The following is a 16137-nucleotide window of genomic DNA, read 5'->3' as shown; positions in this document are numbered from 1 at the left end:
TCTGAATTCATATTACAAAACAGAAAAGTGGGAGGAATGAAACATACCTAATTCACGAAGACTTGAACTCAAACAACTCACAGACCACCCAGGTTGCAAGGGGCCTTAGAAGCAGCTAGAGTCGCTGTAACTCTGAAAACATGCCCTGGAGTAAAGTGGAGTTTTTTTAAGATTTTAGTTTTTCTTAAGTTTAATTTACCAATAATGGTAATCTTTCCCTAAAGGGTTGTGCTTCAGTGATGAGGTTATTATTGTAAGATAATTATTTTTAATAGAAGCTATCAATTACTAAGCACTTTGTTGCCACAAACTAGGAGTTTTATATACATTATCTCATTTACTAGGAGTTTTATATACATTATCTCATTTAACCTTCACAACTAACCCTATCATGTGATTATTATTGTCTTCATTTTACAGATGAGGAAATTAAGCGTCATAGAAGTAACTTACCTAAGGTCACACGGCCAATAAAATACTAAGAGCTTTATACACATTATCTCATTAACCTCCACAACTAACACCATTACGTGATTATTATTATCTTCATTTTACAGATGAGGAAACCGAGTGTCATAGAAGTTAAGTAATTTACCTAAGGTCACACAGGCAATAAAACCCAGGACCGTCTGACTCAAAACCCCAACAGTAGGATCACTCCACTAAATGGTTTCATACATTTGAGTCATGGGGTGCAAATTACGTCAATCCCATCTTTAAGTTGTTAGCTACATTATAGTGATTACCAAAGTTGACTTTTCATTGTAATCATACAGAAAGCTTTTTAAAAATAGAGATTCCCAGAATCCACCCTAGCTCAGCCAGATACAATGTGAAAAAATAATCTCATTCTTTTAAGTGATGCCAGTCAACAGCCAGACATGTTTTCTCACTGAACCTAATGAGTATTCCATGAAAAATATCCCAAGTGTTAACTCTGAAGGCATTTGGTTGGCTTTAATTGTTCAGCACTTTCTCTCTAGTTGATAATGAATGAATGAGAAGGAATTCCACCCTTGATTCCCCTAGGAAAGCTTTATTCAAAGAATGACAGCTGATGGAAGCACCGTGACCCAGAGTGGTAGCGAATGCTACACAGATACGGACGCAGACCCCAGGGCAGTAAGGTGAGCGGAGAGTCACACAGCCAGACGGCAACAGGTCTGCAATCTTCCAGTCACTTCGCTTCCTCCCAAAACCCCACTGCCTCTTGGAATCCCTCTGGAATCATTCAGAAACCCCAATCACCACAGGAAATGAAAGATGAACTGGCACACATTAAATTAGTATAAATATGTGTAAAAGAGTTGACAGGTTCAAAATAAGTTCCAACAGAGCTGACACATTAATTAGGCCTTGCCATATATATTTTTAGTATCTGTACAAACACACACACACACGCACACACACATACATATATAGTATGTTGCCTATATGTAAAGAGACAGACATGTTCTAATTTACACATTCTCATATAAACATATCCAGTATTGGACTCTATATTGAAAGAGACAGTTGCAAGTTCCAATCTCAGCCCTGCCACTTATTCATGTGACCCCGTTCCCATTTCTTAACCTCCCTGAGATTCACTTTCCCTGCCTGAAAAGCAGTGGTAATAGTAACTATTTCGCTAGAACACATTTATGTACACAAGCACCTAGCGCAGTGCTGGGCGCCATTTATTAATGTTGTTATTCCTATTTAGCAGCTCCCTAAGAAATGAAACATGCTGTTCAGCAGCTGATTGTTCTAACCAGCAAAGGCCCAATCTCCTAGTAGAAAAAAAGGCAAAAAGGCAAGCACTCCAATAGGATGTTCCTTCATGCCTTGCTCTAAACTGATGATTGAAAACATGCTTCCAATAGCCACAGCTGTCTAACGTGCTGAGAGCATTAATAAGTTACCATGATATCCAGGGATAACAAAATTAACAACACCTTCCCGAAATAACTCCTCTGGGGTGACTTACCAACTATTTCAGTAAAATTTTTAGTCATGGAAAAGAAAGGTCTTAGATTGGAACCATATTAAAACACCTTCCTCTCTCTCTCCCTTTCAGTGAAACACGTTTAAAATTTACCCTAAATATCCTAAATCCTTGCTTGTCTTTTCCCAAGTAGTCCCAGACAGAGGATTCAAAAGTGGATCTGTCAGATTTGTTGCCAGTGAACAGACTCTCCTGGGTTGCAGGAGGAAGTCCTCCACATTTTTTCTGACTTATGTAGCCCCACGGCAGCTCTTTGGAATATCTTCCTTGATCATGTTTCCTACATTCACAGCCCCAAGCCTGGCTAGTTCATTTTACGAGGAATACGGTTTCACTGGAGAGTTCCAGGAGGTCGAAAGAGTGAGGCACAAGCAAAGTGTCAGTCTAATTGATCCCAGCCAGACTGTGCGACTACCTGGGTAATATAAAATGCAGAAGGACTTTGTCCTGTAACCCACGAAAGTCTGAACCCTGATAACGAATCTGATAGAGCCACCATCCTTTCCATCACATCCAGCTTGGGCACAGCCCTCGTTCTTAGCACCAAAGAAAGTACAGCAACACTGGCCACAGACCGTGTGGGTGGGATAAGCCCCCTCTGGAGCTTTAATTTGTTTCTCTGTCTACGTATTTATTTAGGCAGACAGGAGCACTTGCAGGAGGGGAAATGCTTTGGCAAATTCTTCATTGTACAAACTGTTTCCCCCACACTAATACTTTCTCTTTGGAAGGACACAGAAAGATAGAGCTCCCAAAAGGCCACATTTTTGCCAAAATGTCTAAAAGCAACATTTCTAAATTGGGACTATTTTGCAGAGAACAGAAAAATGTCTTTGGTGTTGGGATGAATAAAGCTTCTGCCACTACGGTTGTCATTAGAGAGTGAAATGTGGTCCAGGTTAACTCCTCCAAACAACAGGACGACCACTGATTACTGGTAACAGACATCTCTGTGAGATCACCATGGTAACATTCATCCCTTCTAACAGTCCCCAATACCACATATTGAACAAAGTTTTAAAATCAAATCATGATATGGACTATAAAGAGAACTTGGACAGATAATATGCCAATATCAACTTTATTCTTTCCTGCTAAGAAGCTACATGTTAACATTTTTAGATGATTTGGTTCAATCACAGCTGTCCTTAGATAATTTCTGTAAATGAAACTGTCAATAACAGAGGACCACTGGTGAAATGCTAAGGTGAAATTTGTTGATATTGCCATATCAACAAATACTCATAAAAGCAAGGTGCAGTCAGAGGCAGTTTATAATGATTTTAAACATCATTAAGAAGAAGCAGAAAAACCCTGACAACTCTCTCTTGCACAATTGGGGGACCAAATACTCTATTAGTCATCCTTCAAGAGCATGTACCCAACTCAGAGACTATTTATTCTATGCCAGAGCATTACCAGGGAAACAGCAGTTATCTTGGTGATAAATAATACCCTCAACCAGCCAGGCAAGGTTAGTAAGATCCAAAAGCCACTTTCAGAAGCCACAGTGGTTGCTTCAGTGTGAGTTGGGCATATGCTTAGTTATAAAGTGTTCTCAGTTTCCCACTGTGAGACTATGTACAACAAGCTCTGTATTTAAAAGCTACTGTTTCAGGATAGAAAAGCTGTTAAGAAAAAGATCAAAAGTTCCACAAGATTAAGAGTTCTGTGGACATGTGTGGTCTCTTGTGCTACCACTTTTCAATGTTTATGTTATGAAAAATTTCAGATGTATAGAAAAGTACAAAGAATAATGTCAGTAACTTCTATGTAGCCATAACCCAAGTTTCATCACATCGTAATACTTAGCCATATTTGCACTAGGCCTTTTTGTCTTAATAAATAAATAAATTACATAGGAAAATAAAAACCTGTGGTTAGCACTCCCCACTCCCATGCCCCTGCCTCTCTAAACAATATGTAGCATTAGTTTTTGCCTTTTCAACCATTTATATAAATGGTATCAGACAGTATGTATCAATCTACAACTTTTTTTTTCTCAACGTTGTATTCCTAAAATGTATCCATATTAATACAAGTGTATCTAGTTCATTTATTTTAGTTGCTGCATAGAATTTCATTGCATGGATATAGCATATATTATTTTGACTTTTTCCTTCTGAAAGGACAGCTAAATTGTTTTCTATTTTTTACTAACATAACACACAGATGAACATTTTTACAGGTGTCCTTTTGCACTCATACCCTGGTTTCTCCAGGCACATACCCAGAAGTGGAACTGCTGAGCTCTAGGGTATGTGCGTCTGCAGCTTTGCCACGTGTTGCCAAACTGCCCTCCAAAGTAATTGTACCACACAACACTCCGCCGAAGTGGGAAGGATGTCTGTTGCTCCATCTCCTTGTCATCAACCAATATTGTCCTTTCATTTTGGCCTACCCGGTGAGGGTGAAATGGTATCTCATATTAATTCGGGTGTTCCCACTCATCAGCGAGGTTGAGCATCCTTCTACATTTACTGGGCATTGAGATCGTCCTTTCTATGAATTGCCTGATTGTAGCCTTTGCCCATTTTTCTTGTTGCTTCATAAGAGCTCTCTTTATATCTTGTGACTTTAGCTTCTAGGGTTCTACCATTACCAAAGGAGATGATAAACCTATTTCATAGGGATATTTCGAAGCTGATCAAAAAGCACTGAGTCTAGTGCCTATTACCTGTTAAGTAATTTCTAAAAAGTCACTATTACTATTATTGCCATGCCTATGAATATGGTTTAGGGTATAAAGCATTTCTAGCATTTCTCTCAAGTTTATGGCTCCCTTTGGATAAGTACTGTAAGACTCAGAAAAAGGAGTCTCAGCAACTCTTCTTGCCCATGATATTTCCTCAAGATAAGAAGATACAATACCAGCATTCCATTGTCTATAACTTACCATTAAGGAAATGTGCAAAGTCAGCTCCCCTAGATATTGGTTAAACTAAGCATGGAAGTTACACTTCCTTCAATCCACACGAGACTGGGACCTCTTTTGAGAAAAGCCCCTCATCCTGAGTTTCAGGGATGGTTAATTCACCAGATGAAAAGGACTCTGGGAAAGAAAGAGGTGGGCAGTGGAGGCTGGCAGGTTATCAATATCAGGTACTTGCCAGTACCAGGTATTTCCCAGGACAGAAATATAGCCACCATTTCATGAAATTTCATCAGGCCCAAGACTACTCCATTTCTCCACATGGTAAGTAATCCTCGAATAAGAAAAACCAAGGTTAATCATCATATCACTTACCAAATGCATACGTTGGGTCTTTTTAAAAAAATGATCAGAAGTGCACTGACATCACCTAGGCAGTAGCCAATCCTATTCAATGCACATTGTGAAAATACTCATCTGGCAGGGCGTGGTGGCTCACACCTGTAATCCCAGCACTTTGGGAGGCCAAGGCGGGTGGATCACAAGGTTGGGAATTTGAGACCAACCTGGCCAACATGGTGAAACTCCATCTCTACTAAAAACACCAAAATTAGCCGGGTGTGGTGGCGGACGTCTGTAATCCCAGCTACTCAGTAGGCTGAGGCAGGAGAATCACTTGAACCCGGGAGGCGGAGCTTGCAGTGAGCCGAGATTGTGCCACTGCATTCCAGCCTGGGTGACAGAGCAAGACTCTGTCTCAAAGTAAAAAAAAAAAAAAAAAAAAAAAAACAGAAAATACTCATCTTTCCTCAATCTCCAGAAGAATATGTTCCTAAGGATATGTTGGTAAGCTGGAAAGATGCGATAAAAAGGAATCCTGCAAGGGTGTCTGCTTGTACACGGAACGTAGTTAATTTGGTGCTGAGATCCTCCCAGCCTGGCTTCTCTTCAGTTGTCTTTTGACCTGTGCATGGAGGAAGGCTGTGTCATCTGTGTGCACTCTGCCACGAGGAGGCCTACAGAGCTGCCCTCCAGACCTCTCAAGTAGTCCTGAAATCAGCTTCAACTGGTGACTGGCAGGGGCCCTGTTCAGATGTACTCGAACATCATCTAATATTCAGAATTCTCTCCCTCTGTATTCAATTTCAACTGGCGCTCTCCTTAGTGACTAGGAACAGAGGCCCTCTCTTCTCTCTTCTTCAGAGCAGTCATATGTAAGATTCAACTCGAGCCCAAATATAATTAGACCATCTTCTGATATCTATCTAGGTGCATGGCTTTCTTCCTTAAATGTGTGCCAAGTTTCCACTTTCAAGAAGTTAAATTGCCATATAAAAATGCCCTGGTGATGATGAGTAATTAGACACGGTAATGGAAAATTAACTGTGTTTTTATTTAGAGCATTTATTTTAACAAGACTTTTCTTCTTCTAACTGTTATTAAGCTGTAATAAAAATAAATTAAATCCTGAGGGTTTGCAGAGGTTTTCTGGTTAAAAAACAAACAAACCAAACACCTCTTTTCCTGGAGAGTATTTGTTAATGCCACCAAGTTTGTACAAAGTCTGAATCCCGTTACTAATAAATCCTAATGCGAATTCTGATTTTGTCGTCTGTGCTGTGGACAGAAAACTACCATTCAGTCCTCTCAGGCAGGTAAAATGGAGGCAGGCACCGACAGGCAGGCCCAGTGTGCTTCTCCACGTGTGCAGTTTTTACGCGAATGCCCTCAATCCTTCTCTTCTTCTTCTTGTCATGCTGCTTCCAAGAGAACGTGCCGCCTGCAGCACAGTGGTCTTTTGCCCGTCCTTTGAGCACCTGTGGGCTTTAGCAAGTTCTCGGGTAAAAGGTGGCTAACCCAGTTGTGAGTGCATCCCTAGAGCCACACTAGAAACACCAGTTCCACAAGACTAGAGTGTAAAACTGAACTGCATCCCCAACAGAAGATGCAAAATGAGGCTTCAATCTATGCATCCCATCTGAGTCCTTGCAGTCCTCTAACCACACTCCACCTAAGAGCTTGTCAATGGGCTTAGCCATAGACCCACCAACTCTAGTCCACTAACAACAGTCGTGGGCAGGACATGTGGCAAGGAGGACCCTCAGGCTCCACGGCATGCACATTCACAAGCTCAGAACAAATGAAGAGGCCTCGGCTGGGAGCAGTGGCTCACGCCTGTAATTCCAGCACTTCAGGAGGCCAAGGCAGGCAGATCACCTGAGGTCAGGAGTTCGAGACCAGTCTGTCCAACACGGTGAAACCCCATCTCTACTAAAAATATAAAAATTAGCCAGGCATGGTGGCACGCACCTGTAGTCCCAGCTACTAGGGAGGCTGAGGTGGGAGGATCGCTTGAACCTGGGAGGCAGAGGTTGCAGTGAACCAACATCGCCCCACTGCACTCCAGCCTAGGCAACAGACCAAGATCCTGTCTCACAAAAAAATGAAACAAAAACAAAAACAAATGAAGAGGCCTCAGCCCATGTGACGTACCTACCTTTGCATCTCTGTTGCTCCTCCTACCTGACCTCAAAACAAAGTGCAAATAACACCGAAAACTGCTTCTGGTTTAACATTTACTCAGCCTTCCAGAGTGAAGGCTAAATGCTGCGCAGAGCTTAGGCTCTGGATCTCAACCCTGAAGAGGCCCCAGCACACGTCTAAGTAGAATCGACTTTAGCCATTTAGTATCCATGGAGTGACAGAATTTCACAGGCCACCTTTGTGTTGCCTGTAGAGCCCTTCGGAGGAACACTGTGCTATGACCCTGAATCTGCACAGCCTCAAGAATTTCAAAGAAACCCACTCTTGCTTTCCTTCTTCCCTTCTTTTTCTCCTTTAATCTCTCTTTATAATTGAAACAATCCTTTGCAATCCTTACTCCTTTTCATAGAGATTTTTGGGATATGTTACATTTAATCTTTTCACTCTGATTTCTAGAGTATGCTAAAACTAACAACTTTATACTATCCACGTTTCTATCACAAATTCAGTCTTGGATACAGAAATACAACCAGCAAAAACCAAACATATCTGTAGGAAATCAGCCTAATAATAGAGTTCCATTTGAGTTGTATTCAGCAAAGTTGATTTGACAATTTTACTGGTGATAACACCCTGTAGGTAGAGTTCAAAGAGAAAATTCCACATAGTAAGCAAAAGTATTAAATGTTCCCATATCCCAATTCCATATTCCAAATGTTCCCATATCCCAACTGCCTCTCACATACACTAGGAAAAAAACAACAACAAACAAAACAAACAAAAACAAAACAAATAAAAACAAAGAAGGGTTAAGCAATGGTTCTACAAGTAGTTGAGAGGAATTTTTTTTAAACACCCTAACTGCTAGTCAACAGTTAGATTAAGTTTCAAAACAATGTACTCAATGACAATGCTATCACCAAGCAAATACAACTATTTGTTGAATGAAATTATTGAATTAAATGATAGTGAAGAGTGGACATTTGGAGGGGCATTTCAACCCGTGAACAAAATTTCTAATCATTTTCTCCTTTGCTACGAGAAAAATCAGAGCCAGAGAAGACACTGCTAATGAACTATTCATGAGTTAAAACTGACTTCACAGCCGGGCACGATGGCTCACTCCTATAATCCCAGCACTTTGGGAGGCTGAGGCGGGTGGATCACCAGGTTAGGAGTACGAGACCATCCTGGTCAACATGGTGAAACCTCGTCTCTACTAAAAACACAGCCTGTAATCCCAGCTACTCGGGAGGCTTAGGCAGGAGAATCATTTGAATCCAGGAGGCAGAGGTTGCAGTGAGCCAAGATCGCGCTATTGAAAGAAAAAAAAAAAAAAAAAAGCAACAACTGACTCCTAAGGAATCCCTTGGCATCTCTAACAAAAGAGTTATAAAACTTAAAGAGTGGTGAGATAACAGCTAAGGATCCCAAAAGAGCTCGGCTCCAAATATATTGTGACCGTCGATGAGTCCCGGACCCAGTGCATCCCTCTATTTATTCACCCTTCCAATGGGAACAGGATAATCAGTTATGAGTAATTGCTAATAAAAGCCTATGTGCCTCTGGCAGAAATACAAATGCTTGTTGATAATGATCATTTTTCCCAGACCCTGGTTTATGTTTCTCCATTAACATTCCAGTGTCCAACTCTCAGGTTCCCAAGATCCTACGGGTTTGGGTCTGTGAGTAAAAAAGACCAAGCTGAGATTGGGAGAGTCACCAGAGCCAAAGCACTAGCCAGATCCCGAACTCCCAAATGAGACATTACACATGCCTGTACTGCATTTAATTTTTTGCTGGGATGACACCCAATGTTTGTGATAAAAATGCACCCAAGGACACTACCCCAAAGAACTTGCTTCTCTTGGATCCACCAAAGGATAAAATGTTCTCAATGCCACCTCCTAAAAGATAAACACCCTTCCCCAAATGTCCCTTCTAATTGGCTGATTGACTGTCCCCTGGGTGTGACTGCACAGGTTAGTCCTGGGTGTGTAACCAAGTTGGAAAAGTCTTCCTGATTTCTGAGTACTATGACAGGGAGGAGAGTGGCATACAGTGGACTGAAATGATACCGAAGCACTGACGTGACCCTGGCACTTTGCAAAAACTACCTTCTGCTTGGGGATGTTGATCTGTGATTTTATGCGCCCCTCCAGCTCTGTAGGTCTAACCACCAAAGATCAGAGAGAGGTGAGAGATTCAACAGAATCATTCTGCCAGAGAAGGGGAAAGGAGTTCGATTATAGTTAGTGGAATAATTAAAAGTCTCATCCTGTTCTCAGGTTGTAAAATGTCCAAGTATCTACACTCACCTCCCCACAAATGTGCATGTGCAAATGTAAGGTAATTCTAGGTTCTGAGTACATAAATTGTAATAAAAGTAATTAGTACCATAGGTTCATTTATCAGTATCTTCATGTGAAAACCCTTAGGCTAAATTGTAACAATCCTTATTTTTATGAAGCAAGTTATCCATTTTTTCTCAACATGCCTCACATTTAGACACTGCCTGATTCTAAAGATCAGACAGAAAGCAGAGCCTTCGAACATGACCACGCCGATGCTTCCGCAAACCATTCGGCCCTAAGAAACCAGCTTTCTTCAAGTGGGCTTTTCCACCAAGAAACATTAATCACAACCAGAAAAAGAAAATAAAGCATCCTAAAGTTAAGCATATTTATGACATCCTGAAACGCACCTCTTTTTTGGCCTTTGTAATGACGGTCAGTGCTCTGAAGTTTGGGAACTCATTGCTGATTTCTAAATGGCAATACACTTCCCTCTGAACAGGGATTACTGCTTACAGATTTAAAAATAAAACCAACTTGTTACATACTAACTTAATTCTAAACATATTCCACCCCTCACCAATGGCCTGCATGACAACTGTTGTCAAATGGAGGCATTCTTTTGGGCTTAGCTGTTTACATTTTAGTTTAAATGTAACGATAAACCTTTGTGCCGCACGGCTTACAGGGCAAGGATTCCCTTTCGCAGTATCTATTAGGGTGATTTACGAGACATACTAGGAAACCGAAAGAAATTTAGAGACAGCTTTCTAGGACTAAAATTACTGTGTTTATAATAAGAAAGGGCCTGTCAAACAATAACTTTTGGAAGGTGAAGATTCCATCAAGGCTAAAGTGTCTAACAACAAAATCCTGTCAGGTGATTATCTGCCTGAGATGAAAACTATTTCCATGTCTCGGTTTGCTTGAATACATGCCATTCCGCCTGATATTTGGTATCATAAATTGACCTTTAGGTTGCTAAATCTACACAGCATGAACTGTTTCCTTATGCACTGTTTTTTTTTTTTTTTTTTTTTTTCCAATGCTGTAGTTTTCTTTCCATCCCAATTTTATGTACTTTTTGTACATGCTGGTAAGTTTTTAATTTTGAGGACTTTTTTCTCTTAGTTTTCATTATTTTACCTGACACAGTTCACTTCTGTTACACTTACTTAAATCTTAAACCACCAAATGAAAGGCTGAGAAAGTTCAATAACATTAATTCCAATGTATGCCTTTCACTTGAACTTCTTATGCATTTTGCTTCCACCACAAGTGCTAAACATTTTGTTCTATCTAGGAAAAAAGAAAAAAGAAAAAAAAAAAAAAAGGAAAAGAAAAGAAAAAAATTACAGTTTCCATCGGGATGCCAGCAACTTATTGTTGTTTTTTTCAATTAATAAGAAAAAAGGTTACATTCATCTAATCAAAGATTTTTATCCTGACCTTAACTGAAGAAAAAAGAAAAATGCTTTGAAAGTATGGTATTTGCAAAAGCCCTGAGAAGTCACTAATGGGATTCCCATGATCTAATACATGTAAGGCTTTAACTGTAACTGTAAACCCAATGAAGGCTTATGATTTGAAAGTATGAACTATTGTAGCCAGTTTTTATGGGTTTAATTCCACCAGCAAATCCCAGTTTCTATATTTTAATTCTCAACTAGAGCAAAATCACGACACATTTTCAACTAACAACCTGAAAGAAGAAAGCACTGGAATAATGGGGCCAGAAAACCATTGCCAACAACCACCCTCTGCCATGAACCATCAGTGAACTTCGAAAAGCACAAGACTGAGCAATACTTAAGTCTGTGACATATGTGCATTTCACTTATAACACTCACAAAACTACATATGAATCATTTTATTTTCCTCTGATTTAATTCCCACACAAGGTTCAATAAAACACAGCACTCACTCAGCCACCTCTGACTGAATGACTATTCTCTGCAGCTATTTATTACTCCTCTTCTGCCATGTTTTCTTCTATGATCCAATTCTGTGACTCCTATAAGCCAGGAAAAGCTGCCTTCAAGTCAACGCAGAGCACAAAGTCACTGAAAATTCTGTCGGCACTAGGCTCTACCTAGGTGCTTAGAAGTTGTTCTGTTTTGTCCTGGGAATGTCCCATAAGCAATGTTAATGACTGAAACAGATCCTCTTTTTTTCCTCAAAGGGAATTGAATTATTATAGCAAAGGATGATTTGTGCTCAAAACAATATTCAACCTATCACCCCTATTCAGTATACATGTGTCCAAGGGTCCACAACCACCTACACACAAATGTAAAAATATCAATTCTCAGGAGATCTATCTTGTTTTTAAAATTTCTTATTTGTTCCTTGTTTCATATATTTCTTGGTTTTAAAAATTCAGTATTACAAGGCTTGTTATGGGATATCAGGGCTAATTCCACCTTCCAGAAAAATAACTTTAAAAAGGCATAACTGAATACAGTATACATTTTACAACCAAATACATGTAGGAACAATTTGGTTTTAAAAGAACTACACTGAATGTATTTATCATGTGTTTACTGATTGTCATATAGGGACCATCAATGGAACCAAGAGAAAACACAGGATTCCACGCATTGAGCATTAACAACTGAACGTTCCAAAAAATATCTTCCCAAACTGCTGGCCCTTCATTTTTTCATTGTAAGTGTAATTTAATTTATCTCATGCCTCTCATGCAACTAACATAACCTCAAAGGTTCTTTTGGTTTGGAAGTACTTTATGTTCACGTTTAATGAAAAGCACACTTAATAACTTTTTTCTGATAAACAGTGCTCCTACTTCTTTTTCGTTTTATTATACCCACGTTCCATAACCTAAATCCTAACAATGCCAAGATTCTTTGAAACTTGGAGCTTCTCTTAATGCATTCAAAGTTTTCGAAATACATTGGCTTTATTTTCGATAGAAACTCTACTACGTTTTCAATATATGTGTTAAGTTCTCTTTATCCTTTCTATTGGTCTTAGCTCCTGTGAAGAGAGAAAAACAGTTCTGAGCAATGTTTTCACTGTTATCGTTGTTGGTTTTGGTCACTTAAGACAAACGAGGGTGACCTTTTCGGCTTGTGCCACAAAGGCAACGTACTCCAGAACTACTTTCCCAGAGGGCGATCATTTTAAGCAAAGCTCAGTGAATTCGGGATTTTGTTGAGAACCTCAGGATATTGATTTACTTGTAAAATTCACAGAGGAGACTGTAAGAGGTTGGACAAGTTAACTCAAGGTGAGATGCAAGGCCGCCAAGCTCAAGTTTGAAATTCACACCACCACTTCCTGAAACAATGATTTAGGCGCTGAACCCGGTCTAGTGTTTTAACTTTCAGCATGGAACGAGGAAGCGTTCTCCTCCGAGCAGGACAATCAGGCGTTGCGCGAGCAGCCCTCTCCCTCTCCTAAGGCCCCGGTGCCTTTATTTTATTTCCACTCGTGCGATCCACACGTTGCGTGGCCCTTCCCGGCCGCGTTGCAGATGCCTTTGCAATGCCCACTGTTTACTGAGGTGCAGGAAAAGAATCCCTTAACTTAACCCTTGTTCTCGACCTCGGGTTGCAAAGCACAGGCGACCCACACGGACGTGAAAGCTACCGAACCCCACTTACCCCCTAGCGGAGCGTCTTACCCGTACAGGAATGCAGGGGCTTGGGTCGCACGACCAGCGACGGGCACACGGAGTAGAGGGAAAGTTTCTCAAAGTAGTCGCAGGTCTCCTTGGAGAGGATCTCGTCGATCATGAAAGTCTTGTAGCGCCGCCTGGCTGCTTTGAGCTGGCCGGGCGAGCTCAGCCTCAGCTCGGCGTGGCAGTGCATGGTGAGCCGGGGCGAGCGTCCGCCGGCCCGAGCGCGGCTGCGAGTGCCCGGCCGGCCGGGGCCGCTGGGCTGGCACGACGGCGGGGCCTCGGCCCCGCTCCCGGCAGCCGGGGAGGCGGCGGGGCTCGGGTGGCGCGCGGAGGAGAGCGGGTAGCGGGCGCGTCTGCAGCGCGTTTAGACCCACCCGCAGATCAGCATCTTCGCTAAGCCTTTTTGGGACAACGCAGCTGTCAATCAGCGCGAGCTTCCTGCAGGGCCGGGTGCGGAGTGTGTGCCGAGGGGCGTCCGCGCCCACCCCGCCCCCGCCCGCCCGTGCCACTCCGGCGCCGACCTGCGCGCCTAGTGCCCGGCGGCTCTCACTCGCTGCCTCCAGCTCTGGTGTCTCGCGCTCCTCTGCCTGCCTCTCTATTTTAAGACGCTCGCTTTGGCTCTCCTCCCCCTCCCCGCCGGGACGCGCTCCAGGTGTGTGTGCAGGAGTGTGTGCGCGGTGCGGGGAGCGCGCGCCGCGGCCAAGGCCCGGGCCGGTAGCTCCCCGTGCAGTGTCCCCCGTGCTCACCTTAGTGCCTGTCCTGCCACCCGCCGGCCTGGCTCCCAATGCCCGCAACCCAGCGGGAGGGCACGTTCAGTTCTCTTACTAGAAAGAAGTCTAGTCGTCACTAGGCTCCCGGGACTTCGGGCCACAGCTCCAGTGCCCCCGAAGACCCACCGTGCTTTTCTCCTTCCCTGTGTGGATGGTTTCCCGAAGACCGCGGCTTCCCAAGCCCTCCACTCGCAGCCTCGCAGCTAGCGCTGAGCCTGCGCGCTCGAAGCGTAGGACTTCTGCACTGAAGTTGCAAACTTGACTGACCCAAGATCCCAAACCAATGACCCTGGTCCCGTCCGTTACCCTAATAAGAAACTGAGAAGGAAAAAAAAAAAAAAAAAAGATAAGAAAAGAAAAATTAATAAAAGTGTGAGTTATCGCCGGGCGCGGTGGCTCACGCCTGTAATCCCAACATTTGGGAGGCTGAGGTGAGACGATAGCTTGAGGCCAGAGGTTCGAGACCAGCCTGGTCAATATAGGGAGACCCTGTCTCTACAAAAGAAAAATTAAAAACAATCAGGCATGGGGGTGCACGCCTGTAGTCCCAGCTACTGGAGAGGTTGAAGCAAGAGGAAACCTGTAGTCCCAGCTACTGGAGAGGTTTAGGCAGGAGAAAATCTTGAGCCCAGGAGTTCGCGGCTGCAGTGAGCCAGGATCGCGTCACTGCACTCCAGCCTGGGCGACAAGAGCGAGATTCTGACTTTTTTAAAGTGTGCGTTTTTTAAAAAAAAACAAACACTGTTTATAAAAACATTTTTTCCTCGTTGGAAAGGGCCAGAGCTGCACGATTCTAGGGAGCAGGCGGGCACTGGGGTAGTCTGTCCCATTCGGGCTTCTCCCAGCGCCCCAGCCTTCCGGCAAAGCGGCTTTCAATCTCCGGATCCCTAGCGATACGACCGGGTTAGAGGGTCGCGAAGACAGGTGTTTATTGGGTGATTTGCCTTTTTCTTTCCAGTCTCCTAGTCTTAGGGTCTGCTCCAATCAGGGTCTGTACGGACTTTAGTTGTTCATTGGAATTACTGCGCAAAGGGGATCCCACCGAGCCTCCGCGCCCGGGAAGCCTCCGGCAGCCTGAGTCGCGCCCGGTGTTAGGCGGGAACAGCCCAGGGCACACCCGTTTCCACGACTTTATGTTGGAATGAGTGGGTGCGGGGTTGGAAGGAAAACGCACGACAGGGACACTGAGAAGTATAGACGCGGATGGCCTTCCCTAGGGCCGAGTTTGGGGCCGGTGACATTTCCTCCCCGCTCCCAGTCTAGAAGCGTCAGCGAGTGCCGGCGGGCTCTCCGCGGAGCTGCTTGCCCAGGGGGCCCTGGTGGCCGCGGAAGCAAGTCAGTGCCGGCGCCTGGGACGGTGGTTAAACTCGGAGGGAGGGACACGCCCAGAGGACTAATCCTTAGGCTGTTAGAGAAAATAGGGGTTTTGTTTTGTTTTGTTTTGTTTTGAGACTGAGTCTCACTCTGTCGCCCAGGCTGGAGTGCAGTGGCTTGATCTAGCCTCATTGCAACCTCTGCTCCCCAGGTTCAAGTGATTCTCCTGCCTCAGTCTCCTGAGTAGCTGAGATTACAGGCGCCTGCCACCGTGCCCTACTAACTTTTGTATTTTTTAGTAGAGACCAAGTTTCACCATCTTGGCCAGGCTGGTCTTGAACTCCTGACCTCGTGATTCACCCGCCTCGGCCTCCCAAAGTGCTGGGATTGCAGGCGTGAGAAAATAGATGTTAACAGGCCAAGTCACAGCCTAGCATTAGACAAGGCCCGCAACGCGTCTTTGAGGAACTTCATTCCCGAAGTATTTGCAAACTGGCCTCCCCTCCCCTCCTCTCCATCTATAATTATTTTCCTTCATTCTCTTTCTCCATGCAGAGGCGGCTGAAGGGCAGGCAAGAACTGCTGCCAGGTTTCCGGGTGGCGCCGGGGGTCCTGCGCCGGACTCTGGGGTCGCCAGGCTGGTCCCAGGCTCGCCCCCTGCTTCCGCGGCGGGACCCTGAGGCTGGTCCGCGGTCAAGGCGCGGGACCCGGGACAGCTCACCGCTCAGCCTGAGCGTCGCCGTCCGACGCCACGACGGAGAGTGTTCTCCACA

At 43.7% G+C, this 16137-nt stretch overlaps 1 protein-coding gene across 1 annotated transcript in view; it reads right to left on the bottom strand.

The window, feature by feature from the left end:
• The window catches only part of BARX2 (BARX homeobox 2), a 75029-nt gene extending 61174 nt beyond the window's left edge, over positions 1 to 13855 (bottom strand). Inside the window, exon 1 of the mRNA XM_005580162.5 lies at positions 13284 to 13855. Coding sequence (XP_005580219.2) covers positions 13284 to 13470 — 187 coding nt within the window. The 5' untranslated portion in view covers positions 13471 to 13855. The remainder of the gene's footprint in view (positions 1 to 13283) is intronic.
• Positions 13856 to 16137: the final 2282 nt, after the last annotated feature.

This window comes from Macaca fascicularis, chromosome 14 (genome assembly GCF_037993035.2).
Source record: "Macaca fascicularis isolate 582-1 chromosome 14, T2T-MFA8v1.1".
NCBI lineage: Eukaryota > Metazoa > Chordata > Mammalia > Primates > Cercopithecidae > Macaca > Macaca fascicularis.
Note: the sequence above shows the minus strand (reverse complement) of the source record. Positions and strands in the feature narration are given on the sequence as shown.